This window comes from Narcine bancroftii, chromosome 1 (genome assembly GCF_036971445.1).
Source record: "Narcine bancroftii isolate sNarBan1 chromosome 1, sNarBan1.hap1, whole genome shotgun sequence".
NCBI lineage: Eukaryota > Metazoa > Chordata > Chondrichthyes > Torpediniformes > Narcinidae > Narcine > Narcine bancroftii.
In genome coordinates, this window is record NC_091469.1 from 363,673,501 (window position 1) to 363,696,771 (window position 23,271).

General features: G+C 45.0%; 1 protein-coding gene across 4 annotated transcripts in view; it reads right to left on the minus strand.

Annotated features, from left to right (window-relative positions):
- The window catches only part of LOC138750405 (contactin-associated protein-like 2), a 2,015,431-nt gene that overhangs the window by 1,170,562 nt on the left and 821,598 nt on the right, over positions 1-23,271 (minus strand). For all 4 annotated transcript variants that reach the window (XR_011349326.1, XM_069912458.1, XM_069912468.1 and 1 more), the window contains exon 4: positions 8,311-8,458. Coding sequence is in view for 3 of the 4 variants with exons in the window: in XM_069912458.1 (XP_069768559.1) it covers positions 8,311-8,458 (148 nt within the window). In the remaining variant the exon portion in view is untranslated. The remainder of the gene's footprint in view (positions 1-8,310; positions 8,459-23,271) is intronic.

Here is a 23,271-nt window from a genome sequence, read left to right on the forward strand (position 1 = left end):
TTGTTTACCTGGATTTCCTCAAAGCGTTCGATAAGGGGCTGCATAAAAGACAAATAAGATAAGGATATAGAGCTGGGAGTTAGCATGGATAGAGGATTGGTTAACCAATAGAAAGAGGTGTTTCTCTAGTTGGCAATCGGTGGGGAGTGTGCGACATGGGGGTTGAGGGGGGGTGTCAGTTGGTGCTGGAGCTGCAACTTTTCGTGAAATACATGAATGATCTGGAAGAGGGGAAGAGTGTAGTGTACATGTGTTCACAGAGAACACAAAATTGAGCAAAAAAGCAAAATGTGTAGAGGACATAGAGAGTCTGCAGAGAGAGATAGGTTAAATATGTGGGCAATGGTCTGGCAGATGGAGAACAATGTTGGCAAATTTGAGGTCATCCACTTTTGGAAGGATAAATGGAAGATCAGAATGCTATTTAAATGGCAAGCGATTGCAGCATGCTTCCGTGCACACGGACTTGAGGTGCTTGTTCATGGATCACAAGGTTGATGCAGTGCAGCAGGCTATCAAAAGGATATTGGAATGTTGGACTTCAATGTGAGAGGAATGGAATTTAAGAGTAGGGAGGTTATGCTGCAAATGTATGAAGTAGTGGTGAGGATGCAACAGGAGTACTGCGTGCAGTTCTTGTCATCTTGAGTAAGGGTGCACTGGCTTTGAGTGTGGTGCAGAAGATGTTTATCAGGTTGATTCCAGAGATGAAGGGGTTATCCTATGAGGGACTGGACTCACTGGAATTTAGAAGAATGAGAGGGGCTATTATAGAAACATACAAAATTATGAATTGCACAAATAAGATTGATTTAGTTAAGTTGTTTTCATTGGTAGGGGAGACCAGAACAAATGATATAGCCTCAAGATTCAAGGGTGTAGATTTAGGAAGGAGATGAGGATGAACTGCTTTTTCTCAAAATGTGGTAAATCTGTGGAATTTTCTGCCCATTAAAGCAGTGGAGGCAATATCTGTAAATATATTTAAGACAAGGTTGGATAGATTTTTTAAAAAACATAGTAAGGGAATTGAGTGATTATAGGTAAAAGACAGGAAGGTGGAGTCTATCAAAGATCAGCCATGATCTAATTGAATGGCAGAGCAGGCTCAATGGGCTGTATGGTCCACTCCTGCTCCTATTATTTTTATGTTCTAACATGACAACAGGTCAATGGCACCTTGTTATTCCTCCAATTTTTATTGGTTCACTTGAACTACAAAAATACCTTCATTAACTACAGCTCAGAGTTCAACTCCCATACATGCAACACAATCAAATAATGTGATCGGGGACTCTGTTCATCTCTTTGTAACTAGATCCCTGAATTTCTCATCAGTGGACCTCAAACTATGTGAATCGGTAATATCACCTTTTCCTCACTGTCTCCAAGGAGCACCCCAAGGCTATGTGCTAAATTTTCTGCTTTATTCCTGGTACAATCCTGACTACACAACATTGTTTGGCTCCAACACAATTTATGAATTCACAAATGACACCATCGTTGTTGGACCAATAACTGGAAATGATGAGTCATAGAAACATAGAAGATAGGAGCAGGAGTAGGTCATTCGGCCCTTCGAGCCTGCTCCGCCATTCAACAAGATCATGGCTGATCTTAAAGTTCAATACCCCGTCCCCGCCTTCTCTCCGTAACCTTTAATACCCTTATACTGAAGAAATAGATCTAATTCCCTCTTAAATATATTTAATGAACCTGCCTCCCCTGCCCTCTGTGGCAATGAATTCCACAGATTCACCACCCTCTGGGTAAAGAAATTCCTCCTCATCTCGGTCCTAAATGGTTTGCCTATTATCCTCAAACCATGGCCCCGGGTTCTGGATTTTCCCATCATTGGAAACATCCCATCTGCATCCATTCTGTCCAGTCCTGCCAGAATTTTATATGTCTCTATGAGATCCCCTCTCAATCTTCTAAACTCCAGCGAGTACAATCCCAATTTGCGCAATCAGGATACAGGATAGAGTAGTGCCAGAACAACAACCTCTCAGTTAAGACCAAGGAGCTTATTGTAGATTTTAGGAATGGGAGTACAAGGGACCATTATATTCCATCCCATCTGGATTGATGGGATGGAGAAGGTTAGTGACTTCAAGTTCCTGGGAGCCCATACAATCGAAGGACCTGGCCTGAACCCAGCATATTGTGGCAATCATGAAGAGACCACACACTTCTCTACTTTCTAACAAGTCTGAACATATTTGACATGTAATCAAACAGCTCAAACATCTGCAGGTGTACTGTGGAAAATCTACCGACTTGTTCAATCACAGTCTGGTTTGGGAATTTGAGTTAAAAAAAAAAACACACCAGAATGCTGGAGAAAGTCAGCTGATCTTATCAGCATCCATAAAAAGCAAAGATATATCGCTGACATTTCAGGCCTGAGCCCTTCTTTAAAGAATAAGCAGAATGAGCCAGATGCAGGAAATCTCAGAATTCAGACAATGCTGGGTAGGGGAGGACTCCAGACCAACAAGAGATGTTAAATTCTTACTTTATCATATCCAATTATCATGTTTGTGTGAAAAGGGGTTAGAAGTGAATGGGGAGTGGGGTTTAATGAAAGCCAAAGAAGTAGATATTAATGCCATTCGGTTGGAGGGTGTCCAGTTAGAAGAGGAGGTTTTGTACCACCAATTTATGGCTGGTCTCAGTCTGGCAGTGCATGAGATCATGGACAGACATGTCAGCAGGCGAATGGCATGGGGAATTGAAATGTGTGGTCACTAGGAGATCCACACTATTGTGGTGGACAGCGTCAAGGTGCTCAACAAAGCGATCTCCCAGTCTGCATCCACCTTCTCCAATGTAGAGGAGACCATAACTTGGCACTGGATGACCCCTGCAGATTCACAAGTGAAATATTGCTTCACTCGGAAATAATATTTGGGATCCTGAATGGTGGTGAGAGAGGAGATGTGGCTGCAATACACTCTATCAATAACTCCAAAGCCATAGAGCAAGGAATGATAGGTTTTATTACAGACTTGTATCTCTCCTGATTCCAAGTGCTCGACTAGGGACAGGGAGGTCAATCTTTATCCAGGGTCACAAGGGGAGTTACCAGAGATCAAGTCACGGGGGTGGGGGGGGGGGTTCCAGGGGGGAAGAAATGGTCCAGCTATCCATCAGCAGTTACATATTCATATCGCCACATTCACCCCCTCTTTTAAAACAAAAACTCCACCAGGTTAAAAGTCCTCAAGGCTCAGCTGATTGGATGGTCTCCTTTTCCTCAGTAACCAGTACAGTTCCACCAGTGGTATAATGGTCAGCTCTATTGCTGGTTGTGTCTTGAGGGCTGACTCCATAGGAGGTAGGGCTTGGTTGCAAGTGAGGGCAGTCGTAGTTGTCAGAGCAGCTGGAGCAGGATCCAGGGTGTATGGTGTGGTGGGTGGGTCACTGACCTGCACAGTGTCCCTAATGGGGGCAGTATGGGTGTAGGTAGGAGGGAGTGGGGAGAGGTCTCTGACATGCGCTAGGTCCCAGTTGGGGAACACATCCTCATGACCTTCCAGGAACACTATGTACGCATACTAAGGGTTGGCATGCAGGAGTTGCACCTCTTCAACCAATAGGCCGGACGTATGACCCCTTACACATTTCCGCAGCAGGACAGGTCCCAGGGATGAGAGCCAGTGTGGTTCCAGTCACTTACTTCCTTGGAAACATGCGTGCATATGAGGTTGCATTCATAGTGGTGCACAACAGGGATCAGATGGTGTGGAGTGCTTCTGGCAGGACTTCCTGCCAATGGGACACTGCCAGGCCTTTTGATTTTAGAGCCAGTAGGACAGCTTTCCAAACTGTTTTGTTTTCTCTCCACCTGGCCTCTAGCCAACAAGCACTGGCACAGATTGTTAGTCATAAAAGAGGACCCCTGATCACTGTGGATGTAATTTGGGTACCCAAAGAGAGTAAATCTGTTTCAGAGCACCTTTATGATGGTGGCTGAGGTCATGTCAGGACAGGTGATAGCAGAAGGGAACCTGAAGTACTTGTCAATGACATTCAGGAAGTATACATTCCTGTTGGACGAGGGCAGGGGCCTCTTGAAATTGATGTTATATTCAAAGGACTAGCCTTTATGAGGTGCGACTTGTTAGGCTAGAAGAACTGTGGTTTGCATTCTGCACAGACCTGAGTGTCTGCTCAACAAACTGACATCATCAATTAAGTAGGGAAGGTTCTGGGCTTTCACAAAGTCTAACAATCTCATGACTCTGGGGTGGCAAACGTCATCATGGAGGAATTGAAGGCAACCAAGATGCACCCTGGTGTACGTTCCCCAGGTTAGGGTGTCTGGGTGGCCGTTGAGCTTGCCTGGCCAGTATAGGATGTCATAGTTGAAGGTGGAAAGTTCAGTTCTCTATCCCAGGATTTTGTTATTTTTGATCTTGCCTGCAGTTTGCTATTGATCATGAATGCAACAGCTCGATAGTCTGTTAGCAGGGTAAATCTCTTCCTGGCTAGGTAATGACACCAACGATGGCTTGAACCTCCTTCTCGACAGGAGTGCCATGTCTCAGTCAGAAATATTTCCAACTCGTACACTTAACTCGACTTTGCTCAGTCAGAAATATTTCCAACTCGTACACTTAACTCGACTTTGCTCAGTCAGAAATATTTCCAACTCGTACACTTAACTCGACTTTGCTCAGTCAGAAATATTTCCAACTCGTACACTTAACTCGACTTTGCTCAGTCAGAAATATTTCCAACTCGTACACTTAACTCGACTTTGCTCAGTCAGAAATATTTCCAACTCGTACACTTAACTCGACTTTGCTCAGTCAGAAATATTTCCAACTCGTACACTTAACTCGACTTTGCTCAGTCAGAAATATTTCCAACTCGTACACTTAACTCGACTTTGCTCAGTCAGAAATATTTCCAACTCGTACACTTAACTCGACTTTGCTCAGTCAGAAATATTTCCAACTCGTACACTTAACTCGACTTTGCTCAGTCAGAAATATCTCCAACTCGTACACTTAACTCGACTTTGCTCAGTCAGAAATATCTCCAACTCGTACACTTAACTCGACTTTGCTCAGTCAGAAATATCTCCAACTCGTACACTTAACTCGACTTTGCTCAGTCAGAAATATTTCCAACTCGTACACTTAACTAGACAATTATTGTTGTTTACCAATTGTGTGGAAGGCATTTTGGCACAAAGCTAAAAGGCCAATAACTTTAGTCAATGGAAAAAAAAGTGTCTTGATAGGCAAATAACAGCCTTGCTTTGGAGTATTCAGCAAAATAGTTAATTACCCAAGATTCAAAAGAATCAAAACAAAGAAACTCAATATCCTGAAGGACATGGGTAAAGCTTAATAACTGAAGTAAATTGCAAAAATATAAATGTAACCAATTTATATTCTGGAATCATTTTAAAAGAATGAGCTTAAATGATGTCACTTTAGAAGACTAGGAGTTAGCATTTGACTCTTAGATGAGAATGCAGTCAAAGCTCAGTTATGGCATATATTCAAATAAGTCTGGTCAATGGTTAAACTCAGCATGAGCTGGATTTATTTACAGTTTTGGCAGATATTAAAGATGTAAATAAAGATGGCATGAACATTTTAATATTGAACTGACATTTGACTTAATTGGTGTTAGAACATAACACAATTTATTTTATAAAATATGCCCTTCAATCTCATTGAGCAGGGTTAATTTGGAGGACAATGTTTTTCAAGCATGCACTGATGTGAAAGTAAGCTGTAGATAGTTCAATGCCAGAAAATGCCTGTAGGCATCTTTACAAGATTATAGGAGTGGAAGTCAGCCTATTGGCCCAGAGTCTGCTCCACCATTCAAATCATTCCACCCACTCACTCACTGCTTACTCCCCACAATCCTGGATGACCTGACTTAATTAAATACATGTCAATCTCTGCCTTAAATACACCCAACGACCTCACTTCCATAGTTGCCTGTGGCACCAGGTTCCACAAACTCAGGACCATCTGACTTAAGAAATTTATCTCATCTCTATTTTAAATTGATGCTCTTTTATCCTGAAATTATACCCTCTTGTCCTGGAATCCCCTACCATGGGAAACATCCTTCCACATCTCCTCTGTCCAGGCTTTTCAGCATTCAAAATCCTGAGGACTCCCCTCATCCTTCTCTACTCAACGAGTGCAGTCCAAAAGCAGAAAATCCTTCCTTATATACTAACCCTTTCATAGAGTATCAGTATCATTCTTGTAAATCTTCTCTGCATTTTCTCCAAATCCAGCATATTTCTTTTTCTCAAAATCAGCACCCAAAACTGTACACAGTATTCCAGACCTTTAGAATCTCAAATTTACATCCCTGTTCCTGAATGCTATCACTTTAGAAATGAATGCCAATATTGTATTCACCTTTTTCATCACTGACTCAAACTGAAGGTCAGCCTTTAGGATATCCTGCACGACTCCCAAGTCCCTTTAAATCTCTGAACCAACTCTAGAGTCTGCTCATCTGTTTTTTTTTCTTCAAGTACCAAAGTACATGAATGTACACTTTCCAACATTATATTTCATCTGCCACCTCTTTGCCCATTTTCATAATTTATCCAAGTCTCTCTGCAGCCTTTTAGTATCCTCAACACCACCTTCCCTACCACAAATTTTGGTATTATCTTCAAATTTTGACAAAGCCATCTGTTCCATAATCCAAATCATTTATATACATTAAAAAGCAGCTCCAACACCAACCCTTGTGTTACATCACTGGTAACAGATAGCCAACCAGAATAGTTTCCCTTTATTCCTACTCCTTTCCTGCTGCTCCAGCCATGACATCATCCTTCCTACAATTTAATGGGTTCTCATCTTTTTTTAAGCAGCCTTTTGTGTAGAACCTTGTCAAACCCCATTTGAAAGTTCAAATGCACAACCGCTTGCTCTCCCATCTATCCTACTTAGGATCTCTTCAGAAATAGGTTGTTAGATAGCATTGAAAAACCAGTATTACTATTTGTAGTTCCCCCTCCCTTTCAAATGTACCTTTCAAAGAAATTTTCTTCCAATCCCCATACATTCAAACCCAATTTCCATTTTTCAAATGAATAAAATTATCATAGAAATCATAAAACCTTACATTTGCTGAAATCAAAACTACTCCAAATGCTGGAAATACTAAATAAAAAAATTTCTGCAACATTCAGTAGGTCAGGCAGCATCTGTGGACATAAATGCACAACAAATGCTTCAGAGTGAACTCATTTGTAAATCAAGACATCTTTTTCCCTTTCAATGTACATCATTATCTCATTGAAATAATGGTCTTTCCAAATATCTGGGGGTAAGCAAATTGAGTAAGTTATTAGAATATGGAATGTAGACCACTACAGGAACAGGCCCTTTGACCCTTCATATTTGCCGTGACCATGATGCCAAATGAAACTAATCCCATCTATGGGCACATGGTCTTTATCCCTCTCTTGACTGTATCTAAATGCATCACAAATGTTATCAGATTTGCTTCTACCACCTCCCCCTGTAATGTGTTCCAGGACACTGACACTATGTGCAATAAAACTAGTCTTGAAAATCTCCTTTAAACTTTTTTTCTCTCTCACTTTAAACCAACATCTTCTCATATTTGACATTTATACCCTGGGAAAATGGCTTTGATATTGTCTAACCATGCCTTTCATTATTTTTCTTTAAAATTTAGAGAATGGAGCATAGCAACAGCCCCTTTCAGCCCACACCATCTATATACACCAATTAAAATACAAAAGGCCATACTTTTATTTTTTGGATGGTAGGAGGAAAACCAAACACCCAGAGGAAACCCATACCAACATGCAAGAATGCAGATCAACAGCAGATTAGAACCCAGTTTCCTGTTGCTGTAATAGCATTGTACCAACTGTGCTGCCCTTTTATCCTGATTTTACCTCAGCCTCTGATGCCACAGAGAAAATATATAGCTAATACTCTATATTGCAATTCTTTAATCATCATTTGTATTTCTAATAAGAAATTTAAGGTCAATTTCCAATTTAAGACCCAAATCAATAATTCAACATTTATGCTTGTAGAAATCACCAAAAAGGAGAAGTGCCAATAAGTTGTTGTTCATGTTTGGCAACTATGAATTGACGAACAATGATGTAAACAATTAGGATACCAAATCCAATAATAACCTTTTTAAAGCATATTTCCGCAATTCTAAAGTGATAAGAGTTGCTTTGACTTGTTCTACAAATTGGTTTGCTCCACCTGAGACATATTAAGTGCACCAATGTTTAATTTACAATCATCAATTTATACTTACAGTAAGGGCAGCCAAAGACTTCCATTCGCAATCCAATATGGCCTTCACTATTCCAATCCAGTGGTACTAAGCGTATATAGCGTGCAACAATTGGATGTTGTAAATCATGCCTCACCACTCCATCTGAATTAGAGTTTGCTGCAAAGGCCTGTTGGATATAAAGTACATACATTTCAGCATTAGATATGAAGTCATCTTGCATAAAGTGATTACTTAATTTTTGAATGTTGATATTTCTCGTACAAATTCTGTGAATAGCTCTAATAAGAGCAGTGTTGTCTACTGACAAATTAGTAACAGTATCTTCAAGAAAAAACATCTTATTTTCTAGTTCATTTTTTCAAGAACACCAAATCATTGAATTCTCATGTAAATTGTCAAAAAATTAAATTGTTTGCATCTGCCAACTTGATGACACCATTGGAGCTGGCCTGGCAATGCAGTCATGAGCAGTAGTGTGAACACAGCCCTGAGGTGCGCCAATGCTCAGCAGGACAGTGCTCGACATTCTGCTACCTACACGGTCAAACTGTTGTCTTTCCATCACAAGTTCAGAATCCAGTTAGCGAGAAGCATGTTGAGTCACAGCGAGGACAACTTCTCCAAGCGCCTCTGAGGAATGATCATATTAAACACCGAGCTGAAATCAACGAACGGCAGCCTGCTGCTTGAGACATCATTTACCAGGTGGGTCAGGACAGAGTGAAGTGACAAGGCTACAGCATAGTCTATGGAAAGATATCTTTTATAGACAAATTGAAATGGGTCTATCATCTCTGGGAGGTGTGGGTTGATGCATTCCATCAACAGACACAAATAAATGGAAAATGAGTTTAATCTGGTCAAGTGAGATGATGCCCTTTTGGAGATCACATGTCAGAAGAATGTATACAATTAATGGAGTTGATTGATGCACAAAGGGATCCATTTAAGTAGCTAGGATGGTAAAGTAAGGCAGTCATGTTGCAGCTATATAAAACTTGTGCTGCATTTGAAACACTGTACGCAATTCTGGATGCCCTATCGCTGGAATGATGGGGAAGCTTTAGAAAGAATATAGAATAGGTTTACCATAATGTTGTCTGGTTTAGAGTGCACAAGGCAAGAGGAGAGATTGGACAAAGCTGGGTTTCTCGAGGAAATTGAGGACAAACTGATTGAGGTTTATTAAATCATGAGAGGAATTTATAAGGTGGACAGTCAGAATCATTTCCGTCAGTTAAATATCACATACTAAAGGACATGTGTTTAAGGTAATGAGGAGGGAGATGTTTGGGGAAGGTATTTTACACAGAGTATCAGGTGCCAGGATCAGGGATTCAAGAGTCATGGTGGAAGCAAATAGTAGCATTCGAGACTTCCATATAGATACACGAATATGAAGGGCATGGAGGTGTATCTGTCAAGTAATGCAGCAGATTTTTAGTTTGATTTGGACATGTTCAGCACAGACAGGGACACCCAACCCCAACCAACCAATTTTCCCCTGCAACCGCTGCAACCGTGTCTGCCTGTCCCGCATCGGACTTGTCAGCCACAAACGAGCCTGCAGCTGACGTGGACATTTTACCCCCTCCATAAATCTTCGTCCGCGAAGCCAAGCCAAAGAAGACTCTAGTTAACTGATCTCTCTGGTGTAGCAACAGTATTCATTGCAGTATTTTCAGAGCCTGTGTGTTATCAGATAGAAGAAAAACAATAGGAACTGCAAACAAACACTAATCTATTCTTGCATTTAACATAGCACCCTTGAGGTTAGTCTCCATTGGCAACTAATCTCCATTTTCTGAGTATCTACTGAAGCAAGACTCATCTGTAGCTGCACCTGCAATATCCTTAATTCTGGGATCAAATTTTAAATTAAGACTTGCAGCATGGTTACAAGTCCTTTCAGTGCACGAGCCGGTGCTGCCCATTTACATCCAATTAACCCTCAACTGTTATAAGACATACCAGGTTGGAAGGAAGGGTGGAAGAAAACTGGAGCACCCAGAGAAAATCCACAGATTATAGGGAGAATGTACAAACTCCTTACAGACAGCTCCAGATTCAAACCGCAGTTGCTGGAACTGTAACAGCATTTCACTAATCGCTACGCTAATAGTGTAACGATTAGTGAAATTTGATCAGTAAACACAAAAATAAACAGATGCTGCAAACATTAAATAAATGCAGAAAATGCTGGACACTGCCTATTTTCCTAATGTTCCCACAAATAACCTTGGCATTTTAGTGAGACAAAATTTTAAAAAGTCAGAAAATGAATTTGCTTGTCAATTTATAACTAGCAAATTTGTAAGCCCATTTTCTAGAACATGATAGAAACACGGAGATACCTCTGAAGTTTCATTCCTAGAAAACTGCTAGACCACTTGGCTACCTTGTGGGCCATGTGCCTGTAGCAATTTGTTATTAGGCCATAAAAATATACAAGAAATTTTGAATATTTTAATGTTGTGATAGTACAGATTCCATCACCAAATGTGTATATGTATAGATTGTAGTGTAGGATGATTGTGATTGGCTGAGAGCGTAGCCATGCCTACTGGCAGGTCTTAAAGGGTTGCTCCTAGTCAGACAAGTTCATTCTTGACTGGTCTACCTACATGTGATATGCTCCAATCTTCTAGTTAATAAAAGCCTTGGCTTGGATCAACAAGTCTTTGATTCTTTTGACGCGCTCTACAAATGTCCTGTAGCCTGAGAAAGAATCTTTTATAATATATTCAGAATCCAACTGTCTTAATAGAATCAATCCACAGGTTAGTTACTGAAGGTGATCCATTTGATAATAATGTACCTTTGTTCAGGTGCTCAAGTATGACTAGTTTTTTACTGCTGATGGTTACACATGATCTTTTCTTCTGGTTATCAATCCCGTAGGATGATGGATCCTTTCAGTCAGTTTGTGTGTTTGATGCAAGTGTCCTGGAGAGGCTGTACAGGCATTGGTTGCCACATACTTGTCAGGCAAGGCCTGGAGGGGCAACAGAGGCAGAAGCTCTGCTGTGGCACTTCCTGCGCCTTTCCTCTATTGCCTCAGAGCTTTTTCTCAGCAGCGTCCACACTTTTTCTGATGGCATCCCACCACTGCGACAGATCTCGAGCCAGATCCTCCATGTGACGGACGAACATCAGCTTTCTTGAGGCTCCTGTGCAGAACATCCTTGTATTGTAGTTAATGGACTCCTCGCTTTCGTGTACCACTGGACAGTTGGCCATACAAGAGCTCCTTGGGCAGTTATCTGTCAGGCATTCAGACAACATGTCCTGCCCAGCACAGTTGCGCTGACATCACCAAGATGGAAATGGTTGGCATTCCGGCTCAAGAAAGGTCCTCTGCATTGGAGACCATGTCTCACCGGGGGGGGGAACGTCAGGGAATGGCGGGGGGGAACGTCAGGGAATGGCGGGGGGGATCGTCAGGGAATGGCGGGGGGGATCGTCAGGGAATGGCGGGGGGGATCGTCAGGGAATGGCGGGGGGGATCGTCAGGGAATGGCGGGGGGGATCGTCAGGGAATGGCGGGGGGGATCGTCAGGGAATGGCGGGGGGGATCGTCAGGGAATGGCGGGGGGGATCGTCAGGGAATGGCGGGGGGGATCGTCAGGGAATGGCGGGGGGGATCGTCAGGGAATGGCGGGGGGGATCGTCAGGGAATGGCGGGGGGGATCGTCAGGGAATGGCGGGGGGGATCGTCAGGGAATGGCGGGGGGGATCGTCAGGGAATGGCGGGGGGGATCGTCAGGGAATGGCGGGGGGGATCGTCAGGGAATGGCGGGGGGGATCGTCAGGGAATGGCGGGGGGGATCGTCAGGGAATGGCGGGGGGGATCGTCAGGGAATGGCGGGGGGGATCGTCAGGGAATGGCGGGGGGGATCGTCAGGGAATGGCGGGGGGGATCGTCAGGGAATGGCGGGGGGGATCGTCAGGGAATGGCGGGGGGGATCGTCAGGGAATGGCGGGGGGGATCGTCAGGGAATGGCGGGGGGGGATCGTCAGGGAATGGCGGGGGGGGATCGTCAGGGAATGGCGGGGGGGGATCGTCAGGGAATGGCGGGGGGGGATCGTCAGGGAATGGCGGGGGGGGATCGTCAGGGAATGGCGGGGGGGGATCGTCAGGGAATGGCGGGGGGGGATCGTCAGGGAATGGCGGGGGGGGATCGTCAGGGAATGGCGGGGGGGGATCGTCAGGGAATGGCGGGGGGGGATCGTCAGGGAATGGCGGGGGGGGATCGTCAGGGAATGGCGGGGGGGGATCGTCAGGGAATGGCGGGGGGGGATCGTCAGGGAATGGCGGGGGGGGATCGTCAGGGAATGGCGGGGGGGGATCGTCAGGGAATGGCGGGGGGGGATCGTCAGGGAATGGCGGGGGGGGATCGTCAGGGAATGGCGGGGGGGGATCGTCAGGGAATGGCGGGGGGGGATCGTCAGGGAATGGCGGGGGGGATCGTCAGGGAATGGCGGGGGGGATCGTCAGGGAATGGCGGGGGGGATCGTCAGGGAATGGCGGGGGGGATCGTCAGGGAATGGCGGGGGGGATCGTCAGGGAATGGCGGGGGGGATCGTCAGGGAATGGCGGGGGGGATCGTCAGGGAATGGCGGGGGGGATCGTCAGGGAATGGCGGGGGGGATCGTCAGGGAATGGCGGGGGGGATCGTCAGGGAATGGCGGGGGGGATCGTCAGGGAATGGCGGGGGGGATCGTCAGGGAATGGCGGGGGGGATCGTCAGGGAATGGCGGGGGGGATCGTCAGGGAATGGCGGGGGGGATCGTCAGGGAATGGCGGGGGGGATCGTCAGGGAATGGCGGGGGGGATCGTCAGGGAATGGCGGGGGGGATCGTCAGGGAATGGCGGGGGGGATCGTCAGGGAATGGCGGGGGGGATCGTCAGGGAATGGCGGGGGGGATCGTCAGGGAATGGCGGGGGGGATCGTCAGGGAATGGCGGGGGGGATCGTCAGGGAATGGCGGGGGGGATCGTCAGGGAATGGCGGGGGGGATCGTCAGGGAATGGCGGGGGGATCGTCAGGGAATGGCGGGGGGGATCGTCAGGGAATGGCGGGGGGGATCGTCAGGGAATGGCGGGGGGGATCGTCAGGGAATGGCGGGGGGGATCGTCAGGGAATGGCGGGGGGGATCGTCAGGGAATGGCGGGGGGGATCGTCAGGGAATGGCGGGGGGGATCGTCAGGGAATGGCGGGGGGGATCGTCAGGGAATGGCGGGGGGGATCGTCAGGGAATGGCGGGGGGGATCGTCAGGGAATGGCGGGGGGGATCGTCAGGGAATGGCGGGGGGGATCGTCAGGGAATGGCGGGGGGGATCGTCAGGGAATGGCGGGGGGGATCGTCAGGGAATGGCGGGGGGGATCGTCAGGGAATGGCGGGGGGGATCGTCAGGGAATGGCGGGGGGGATCGTCAGGGAATGGCGGGGGGGATCGTCAGGGAATGGCGGGGGGGATCGTCAGGGAATGGCGGGGGGGATCGTCAGGGAATGGCGGGGGGGATCGTCAGGGAATGGCGGGGGGGATCGTCAGGGAATGGCGGGGGGGATCGTCAGGGAATGGCGGGGGGGATCGTCAGGGAATGGCGGGGGGGATCGTCAGGGAATGGCGGGGGGGATCGTCAGGGAATGGCGGGGGGGATCGTCAGGGAATGGCGGGGGGGATCGTCAGGGAATGGCGGGGGGGATCGTCAGGGAATGGCGGGGGGGATCGTCAGGGAATGGCGGGGGGGATCGTCAGGGAATGGCGGGGGGGATCGTCAGGGAATGGCGGGGGGGATCGTCAGGGAATGGCGGGGGGGATCGTCAGGGAATGGCGGGGGGGATCGTCAGGGAATGGCGGGGGGGATCGTCAGGGAATGGCGGGGGGGATCGTCAGGGAATGGCGGGGGGGATCGTCAGGGAATGGCGGGGGGGATCGTCAGGGAATGGCGGGGGGGATCGTCAGGGAATGGCGGGGGGGATCGTCAGGGAATGGCGGGGGGGATCGTCAGGGAATGGCGGGGGGGATCGTCAGGGAATGGCGGGGGGGATCGTCAGGGAATGGCGGGGGGGATCGTCAGGGAATGGCGGGGGGGATCGTCAGGGAATGGCGGGGGGGATCGTCAGGGAATGGCGGGGGGGATCGTCAGGGAATGGCGGGGGGGATCGTCAGGGAATGGCGGGGGGGATCGTCAGGGAATGGCGGGGGGGATCGTCAGGGAATGGCGGGGGGGATCGTCAGGGAATGGCGGGGGGGATCGTCAGGGAATGGCGGGGGGGATCGTCAGGGAATGGCGGGGGGGATCGTCAGGGAATGGCGGGGGGGATCGTCAGGGAATGGCGGGGGGGATCGTCAGGGAATGGCGGGGGGGATCGTCAGGGAATGGCGGGGGGGATCGTCAGGGAATGGCGGGGGGGATCGTCAGGGAATGGCGGGGGGGATCGTCAGGGAATGGCGGGGGGGATCGTCAGGGAATGGCGGGGGGGATCGTCAGGGAATGGCGGGGGGGATCGTCAGGGAATGGCGGGGGGGATCGTCAGGGAATGGCGGGGGGATCGTCAGGGAATGGCGGGGGGATCGTCAGGGAATGGCGGGGGGATCGTCAGGGAATGGCGGGGGGATCGTCAGGGAATGGCGGGGGGATCGTCAGGGAATGGCGGGGGGATCGTCAGGGAATGGCGGGGGGATCGTCAGGGAATGGCGGGGGGATCGTCAGGGAATGGCGGGGGGGATCGTCAGGGAATGGCGGGGGGGATCGTCAGGGAATGGCGGGGGGGATCGTCAGGGAATGGCGGGGGGGATCGTCAGGGAATGGCGGGGGGGATCGTCAGGGAATGGCGGGGGGGATCGTCAGGGAATGGCGGGGGGGATCGTCAGGGAATGGCGGGGGGGATCGTCAGGGAATGGCGGGGTGATACTGCTGCAGTTGGTAAAGCTGACCTAAGTGACTGTGATATGGGCTCGTCTCACATCCATATAGCTGGCTGATAAGAGAACAGCCATGTACACTTTCCATTTGGTGACCAGCCTGATGTTGTGACCAATCCTGATCTTTCAGCTGACGAAACTCAAAGCAGGCCTTTCTGGTTCTAGAGAAGCTGAGGAGGTTATTGATGCTGCCCAGGTAGAGTAACCTGTTGGCAGCTTTGAGGGGAGTGTCATCAATGAGGACAGTTGGTTCTTCACACCTTGTGCCGGGGCTGGTTGGTATATAAACCTCCATCTTTTTCAGGCTGATGGCCAATCCATAGCACTTAGCACCACTGGCAAAGTGACTGGTGCTCCCCTGCGTCTATTAGAGTGGGCAACCAATGGACAGTCATGAAGAAACTGTAGCTTGTGCGCCACAATGCCCTTGACGTTTATTTTTGCTTCAGTCTTGCGAGGTTAAGGAGCCAGTCATCAACCCTCATTTGGGAATAACAGCAGCGAAGAATAGTCCAAACAGAGTTTCACCCAAAACACAACCTTGTTATTACTCCTTTACTAATGGGAAATGTGTGACAACTCACCACTCACCACACATTGTTGTGGCCTTCCATACCTTCATAGAACTGACAGATGTTGGTTAAGCATGGGGGGGGTGGGGGGAAGCAAATTTTATTAAGAACTTCCATAGGCCACCTCTACCAACAGTGTCATATGCTTTGGTTAGATCAACAAATGTGACAGCGACGCCTCTGCTGGTATTTCTCTTGGAGGTGCCTCAGTGACATCATATCCACTGTCATGCAGCCTGTTTGAAAATCACATGAGGTTTTGAAAGGATGTTAGACATCAAACATCTAATAGACATGATACACTTCTGTTGTGCCTGCACTTTGATCAGCTTAATCACTTTTCTCTGCAAGTTTTCTTTTTGCTGACATATTAATTAATGGGTGTTCATTTCTGTCATATTTTGACGTTCAATTCTGTTTCTTCCTGCAACGACTTGAATTTTAATCCCTTTGCCCAATGGCACAGAACTGACATTCAAGCTTATTGTTCTAATATGCTAAAGGCCTTTCAAGTGACCAGCTTGGAGGAACTGCACTGGGTTGTCAATATGTGTCCATTTTAAACAGCATCAATAGATCTAGAAGAATAATCTACAGTGTTACTCAAGGCATGACTAATGAACAAAAATACTAGATTTTTTTAATAATACAGTTCAAGTCACACTTCAGAGACTCCATTTGAAAATAGTATCATCAAATGTACCACATAAAAGCAAGTCCTTTGGCCCACCATGTCAGGAAACCAGTCTGAATCACGTACTGACTAAGGAGTTTGTATGTTCTCCTGCTGACTCAAGTTTTTTTTCCACGTGCTCTCATTTCTCTCCCACCTCAACTTTCCGAAAAAGATGGAACTGGTGGATTAATTGGGTGTCATGGGCAGTATGGATTTTGAAGGGTTTTCTACCATGTAGTATCTTTAAATGTAGGAAATTATTCCACAAAACAGGCCCTTCAGCTCACAATGTTGTGCTGATCTATGAAAAAACAAATGCTGGAGGAACTCAACCAGTCTCACAGGGTCCATAGGAGGTTAAGATATATTACCAACATTGAGGCAGAGTTCTGCTATCTTGAGGAAGGACTCAGGCTCAAAATATCAGTAATATATCTTTGCCCCCTATAGATACCGTGAGATCAGCATTTCAGTTTTCACTCCAAATCACATCTACAGACTTGTGTGTCACTGCCAATCTATGTAAATCTAATCCACAACTATCTTCTTCTTTGGCTTGGCTTCGCGGACGAAGATTTATGGAGGGGGTAAAAAGTCCACGTCAGCTGCAGGCTCGTTTGTGGCTGACAAGTCCGATGCGGGACAGGCAGACACGATTGCAGCGGTTGCAAGGGAAAATTGGTTGGTTGGGGTTGGGTGTTGGGTTTTTCCTCCTTTGCCTTTTGGCAGTGAGGTGGGCTCTGCGGTCTTCTTCAAAGGAGGTTGCTGCCCGCCAAACTGTGAGGCGCCAAGATGCACGGTTTGAGGCGTTATCAGCCCACTGGCGGTGGTCAATGTGGCAGGCACCAAGAGATTTCTTTAGGCAGTCCTTGTACCTTTTCTTTGGTGCACCTCTGTCACGGTGGCCAGTGGAGAGCTCGCCATATAACACGATCTTGGGAAGGCGATGGTCCTCCATTCTGGAGACGTGACCCATCCAGCGCAGCTGGATCTTCAGCAGCGTGGACTCGATGCTGTCGACCTCTGCCATCTCGAGTACTTCGACGTTAGGGGTGTAAGCGCTCCAATGGATGTTGAGGATGGAGCGTAACACACCTATGGCCCTCTATTTTTCTTACATCCCTGTGCCTATCTTGGAGTATTTTAACTATTCCTCTGGTGTCAGCCTCCACCACCACCCACAGATATGAATTCCAGGCATCCACTATGGTGTGCAAATACCTTATCTATGATATCTCCCTGAACCTTTCCTCCACTCACCTTAAAACCAATGTCCTTTGTTTCTTGCTATTATCACCTTTGTAATAAAGATACTGTCTGTCCACCTTACCTGTGCCTCTCAGTCTCATCCTTCATCACTCCAAACAGAATTACCCTAGCTCTGCCAACCTTGCTTCATTAGACAAGTTCTTTATTCCAGTCAGCATCCTCTGCATCCTCTCAAGCTTTTATATCCTTCCTGCAATAATGCAACCAGTACTGCATGTAGTCTAGCCAGAGTTTTAGAGCTCCAACAGTACTTTGTGGCTCTTGAAATCAATTCCTCTGCTAATGAAGGTTAGCACACTATTTGCCTTCCAACTACCTAAGAACTTGACCCCATGATCCATTTGTTCATCTACATTTTTAAGAATCCTCCCATTGATCACATATGCAAGTGTGACCTTCTGAAGTGCATCACTTCACTTATCTAGATTGAACTCCAACTCTGCCCAGTTCTGCATCATGTCTATACCTTGTTGTAACCTATAACAATCTCAAGTTTCTCAACACCTTGATGAAGGGCTCAAGCATGAAATGTTGGTGATGAATCTACCTTTGCTACATAAAGGCACTGTTTGACCTGCAGAGTTTCTCCAGCATTTGTGTTTGTTTTTGCCCCACTTAACCACAGTGTCAACAGAATCCTGTGTTTTACCTCCATTATATCACTTCTCATCTTCCTTTGATACAGGAAAAGGACCAAGCCTATTCAATTTCTCTTCTAACTCAAACCTTCTAATAAAGGCAACATCCTTGTTAATTCTTTCTGTATTTTCTCTAATTTAATAATATCCTTCATATTTTGTCTTTCTGGGGAAATGTGCCACCATTTGGAGCCATCATCAGTCTGTTCTCTTTGGCATTTGTAAAAGATCCCATGGGACTTATTCAAAAGCACTTAATAAATCTGATCATTTGCTGACTAGATTAAGCTGGAGTTATCTGCATCTCATTGGATGCCTCTGGTTTCAAGTACATGCAGCTCTTGACATGCTAGTAGTTTTGCTGCTGTGGACTTCATTCAAAGCGGAACAGTACAAGAGCAACCACGAGACTGCAAATGCCCCAAAACCCAGACCCTATGCAGAATGCAATTGGCAAATGATTAATAAATGTGAATTAAGTTTAAAATAATAGATTAAAATTGTTTTCCTCCTAATTGAAGTACAATCCTTAAACATCAGCAAGTGTAGAGGGCTGCACTTGATGTACGAGCTTCATCTGGAATGAAGTTCAGGGGTGAGTTACAAAGTGTATACAGCTCCTCAGCTTATTTTATTTATAGGAAGAACTCAGACATATCTGATCCAATGCAGAAGGTGAGATGTACATCAATTTGGCCTCCAAAATCTTCACCATTTGCACAACAATGCACAGGTAAGCAAGTCCAAAATGTGAAAACACACTCACTGCAAATATCAAGTGATTCTGTACCAAGCTGCCAGCCAGACATCACTACATGCTAGTCCATTATCTCACTGCTCTTTGTAGGAGTTTTCTACATGAATATTGGCTGCTATGCTCCATCGATTACAACAGACCATACATCAAAAGTGCTTCATTGACTCTAATGTACTCTGGAACGTCCTAAGGCCATGAAAGAGGTTTTTTTTTTAAAACTGAAAGTCTTTTTCTGCCTTTAAAACTCTGTTTTTCCATGTAATGTGGCGTGAAGCCATCAGTTATCGTTTTAACTACCCATCCAGTGCCTGAATAAAAAAAATTATAGTGGCTAAATTTATACTCTTTTACCATCGAGTTCACAAGCAGCAAATCATAAATATTGAATTATATCAATTAGAAATAAATAGAATACACAATGTTACATGGAATTTAACAACAGGCAATTTAAATACTTGTAAATTAATACGCCTTAAATTGTATCATTGATTGCTGCTAGATTGCTTTTGGATCACATTGACACCTGAACTTCCAAGAATATTTGATGGTATCTGAAAAGCACTTTTTAGGACCTATCACTTCGCTTTGGATCAGCACTGGACAAAAAAAATTTTGATACTATATGTACAACAATTAGTAATATCTTACTGATGTTCAATATATATTGACACCTTTATTTACATGACGCATTTGGCCCATATGTGAGATTATATTGAAGCAAATTCAACAACAATTTCTGGAGTGCGAATGCATTTCATGCATGAAAACTAAAGACTATTGTTTGAGCTAAACTGTTCCTCTTCACTGTAATATACCTTACTAGCAGAATGCCTGAAGGCATGACTATTATTTACTTATCCTCAATTCACACACTAAACATACAAGAACAACTAAAAAATTGATTTATACTTAAATGTTTAATAGAGACATGGATATGGCAGAGTGCTTAAGTTGTACAACTTGTAACCCAGAGGCCCAAACTAACAATCCATAGTTCAAATCCCACCATGGCATCTGTGTAATTTAACTCAATTCATAATCTAGAACATCACGACATGAAAGTTTCTTAACATGTCACCTAGAAATGCATTACTATTTCTTCATTAGTTTCCCCATATCCAAAAAGCTTGGGACTGGATGTTTTTAGGTTAACTGGATTATTTTTTTGGATAACTGAAAAGTAGCTTTAAGCAGCCCAGTACCAGCAGAATACTTGCATCGGTTAACTGAAGAAAACAGAAGAACAGCCGTTACTAATCCCCGACACCTCCCAGCCTGTCGCCAATTCTGATACCTCCCCACCACCACTGCTGATCCTGGGGAGCCTGAGGTCCCCACTTCTTGAAGAAACCAGGACAGTGGAGAACTAAGTACAGTGGAGGGTAAAGAAGAAATGAAGAGTTACCTGCAACAAGAACAACTGCCTCATGTGCTGCCTGACCCATCGACTTAATCAAGTTGCTCACCAATGGCTTGAGATTCCAGCATCCTCCTCAGAGCAGATATCCAGCCATTCAGTGTCTGTCTTCCCAGCTAATTCTGAGCTCCATTGTACTAAACTGGCAGCAATAGCACATCAAAGCCCCATTTGAACAATTTAAAAAAAATAAAAATAAATAAATCAGCTTGCAACATCATGTCGCCACCAAAAAAAAATTTGGATAATTTAACTTCTGGTTAACTAAATTTCAGATATAGAAAAAAACATACTGTTTCAGTCTACATCCCAGAAATCCCAACCATGAGGGCTGGAGGAGTACATTCACCAGGGTAACTTAGGTTCAATAAGATTGCTCCTCATTTTCTTTTTTGATTGCCAGTATCATTCACAACTGGGAAAATGAAAAATAAAACTGACAAAATCTCTTTTGAGACATATTTTTAAATTTTACAAGTGCAAAGCCTCATTCCTTCCTCCTAAAAAAAGATTTACCATAAACACTGATAGGAAGGGTAAATTGTATTAAAATGAACATCTTCCCAAGGATACAATGCCTATTTTAATCATTACCAATTCACCTACCTCACTGACAAAAGGCAGAGGAGGAAAAACCCAACACCCAACCCCAACCCACCAATTTTCCCCTGCAACCGCTGCAATCGTGTCTGCCTGTCCCGCATCGGACTTGTCAGCCACAAACGAGCCTGCAGCTGACGTGGACTTTTTACCCCCTCCATAAATCTTCGTCCGCGAAGCCAAGCCAAAGAATTCATCTAACAGAGAAATTCTTCAAGGAGCTAATGAAAATAATAAGGAAATTCTTATGGAAAGAGGGGGTGGGTGGGGGGCAGAACCGAGGATAGCACAAGATAAATTAACAGAATGGCACAAACAAGGGGGCTTACAGCTACCAAACTTTAATAATTATTATAGATATCTTAATTGTGCTGCTCTATCAGATTTTTTTTAATCAAACAAGGGAAAAACCAGATTGGACCAGATTAGAGCTAGATAAAATAGGGGAGAAGGTACCTAAACACATACTATATAAGTGGGATGAACTGCTCAACATTTGGAAGAAGATTCACGTAGAAAGGAACAAATTATCAACTACCAAAACTAATATTGATGCAAAATCAACTAATCCCTTTCACAATAGATAACCTTTCCTTTAGAGAATGGGAGAGAAAAGGGATCAAAAGAATAGAACATTGTTTTTCAGGAAATAAATTATTATCTTTTGAACAAATGAAGGACAAATATGGTATAACTCACGGTACAATGTTTGCATACCACCAACTGAAAACCGACTTGAAGGACAAATTGGGAAGCAGGCTGAGATTACCAGAAGGAAGCAATTTTGAATATGTGATTACAGACACAATGATAATTAAAAGATTTATAACAAACATGTACATCAAACTGCAAGAGAAAGAGAATGAGGAAATAAGCTGTAAACCCAAACAAAAGTGGGAACAAGATCTAAACAAAGATAAAGAATGAAACATGGGAAAAGCTATGCTATGCTCCGGAACTATGAAAAATACAATAAACATGAGTTTACGCATGATACAATATAATTGGTTACACAGGCAATACACCACGCCCCAAAAGTTAAATAAATGGGACCCAACAGCATCAGACAGATGTTTTCGCTGCAAGAAGGAAACGGGAACAATAGTACATCCAATTTGGGCATGTGAGAAAGTGGAAAAGTTTTGAAGATCTAAACCAGGTATTAAATAAAATCATGAAAAGCAACATACCAAAAAATCCAGAGATCTTTCTTCTAAGTAATGTAAGAAGTAAAGAACTTGGACTCGATTTGGATGGAGCACAAAAAGGATTTATTATGATAGCCTTAGCTGTAGCAAAAAAATGTATTATGTCAACCTGGAAATCAGAAGATAGCCTGAGAATACAGAAATGGTACATAGAAATGAATAAATGTATTTCATTTAAAAAAAATAACAATTTAAGAAATAACATCACAGTAATCGAACAAATTTGGGAACTGTACATAGAACACAACAGAAGTCCTACCGCGGACCTCCACCACTTAAAATGACAGAAGGAGAAGACGACGAAATGAACTGACCCAGTATGTAAGAGTAGAAGACACAAATTTCTTGTTTATTTTCATTGTGTGATGACATTGTTTAATGGGTTTAATGTATCATATATGTTGAATGTTGAGTGAGTGGGGAGGGGGGAGTGAAGGAGGGAGGGAAGGGAGGTGGGAAAAAGGGGAGAAAATGACCGTGTATATTCAAGAGGGAAATGTTTGTGTGTATTTTGGTCAGTATGGTTCATAGTGTGAAAAATAAAAACATTTAAAGTTTTTTTTGGAAAGGTGGTTATTGAAAAGAATCAGCTCCTGTCTGACCAGTGACATGAATCCTCTTCAATTCACCTATCATAGCAATGGTGTACAGTGGATGCCATCTCACTGGCTCTGCACAAAACTCTGAAACACCTGGACAGTAAAGATATATTCATCAGGATGCTCTTTATTAACTACAGTTCAGCACCCAATACCACCATCCCCTCAAAATTAATCAGCAAACTCCAATAACTGGGACTAGATACCCCACCATAATTAGATCCTGCATTTCCTCACTTTCAGACCATAATCAGTAAGGATTTGTAAGAACATCTCCACAATCTACATCAGTACCAGAGCACCACAGGGCT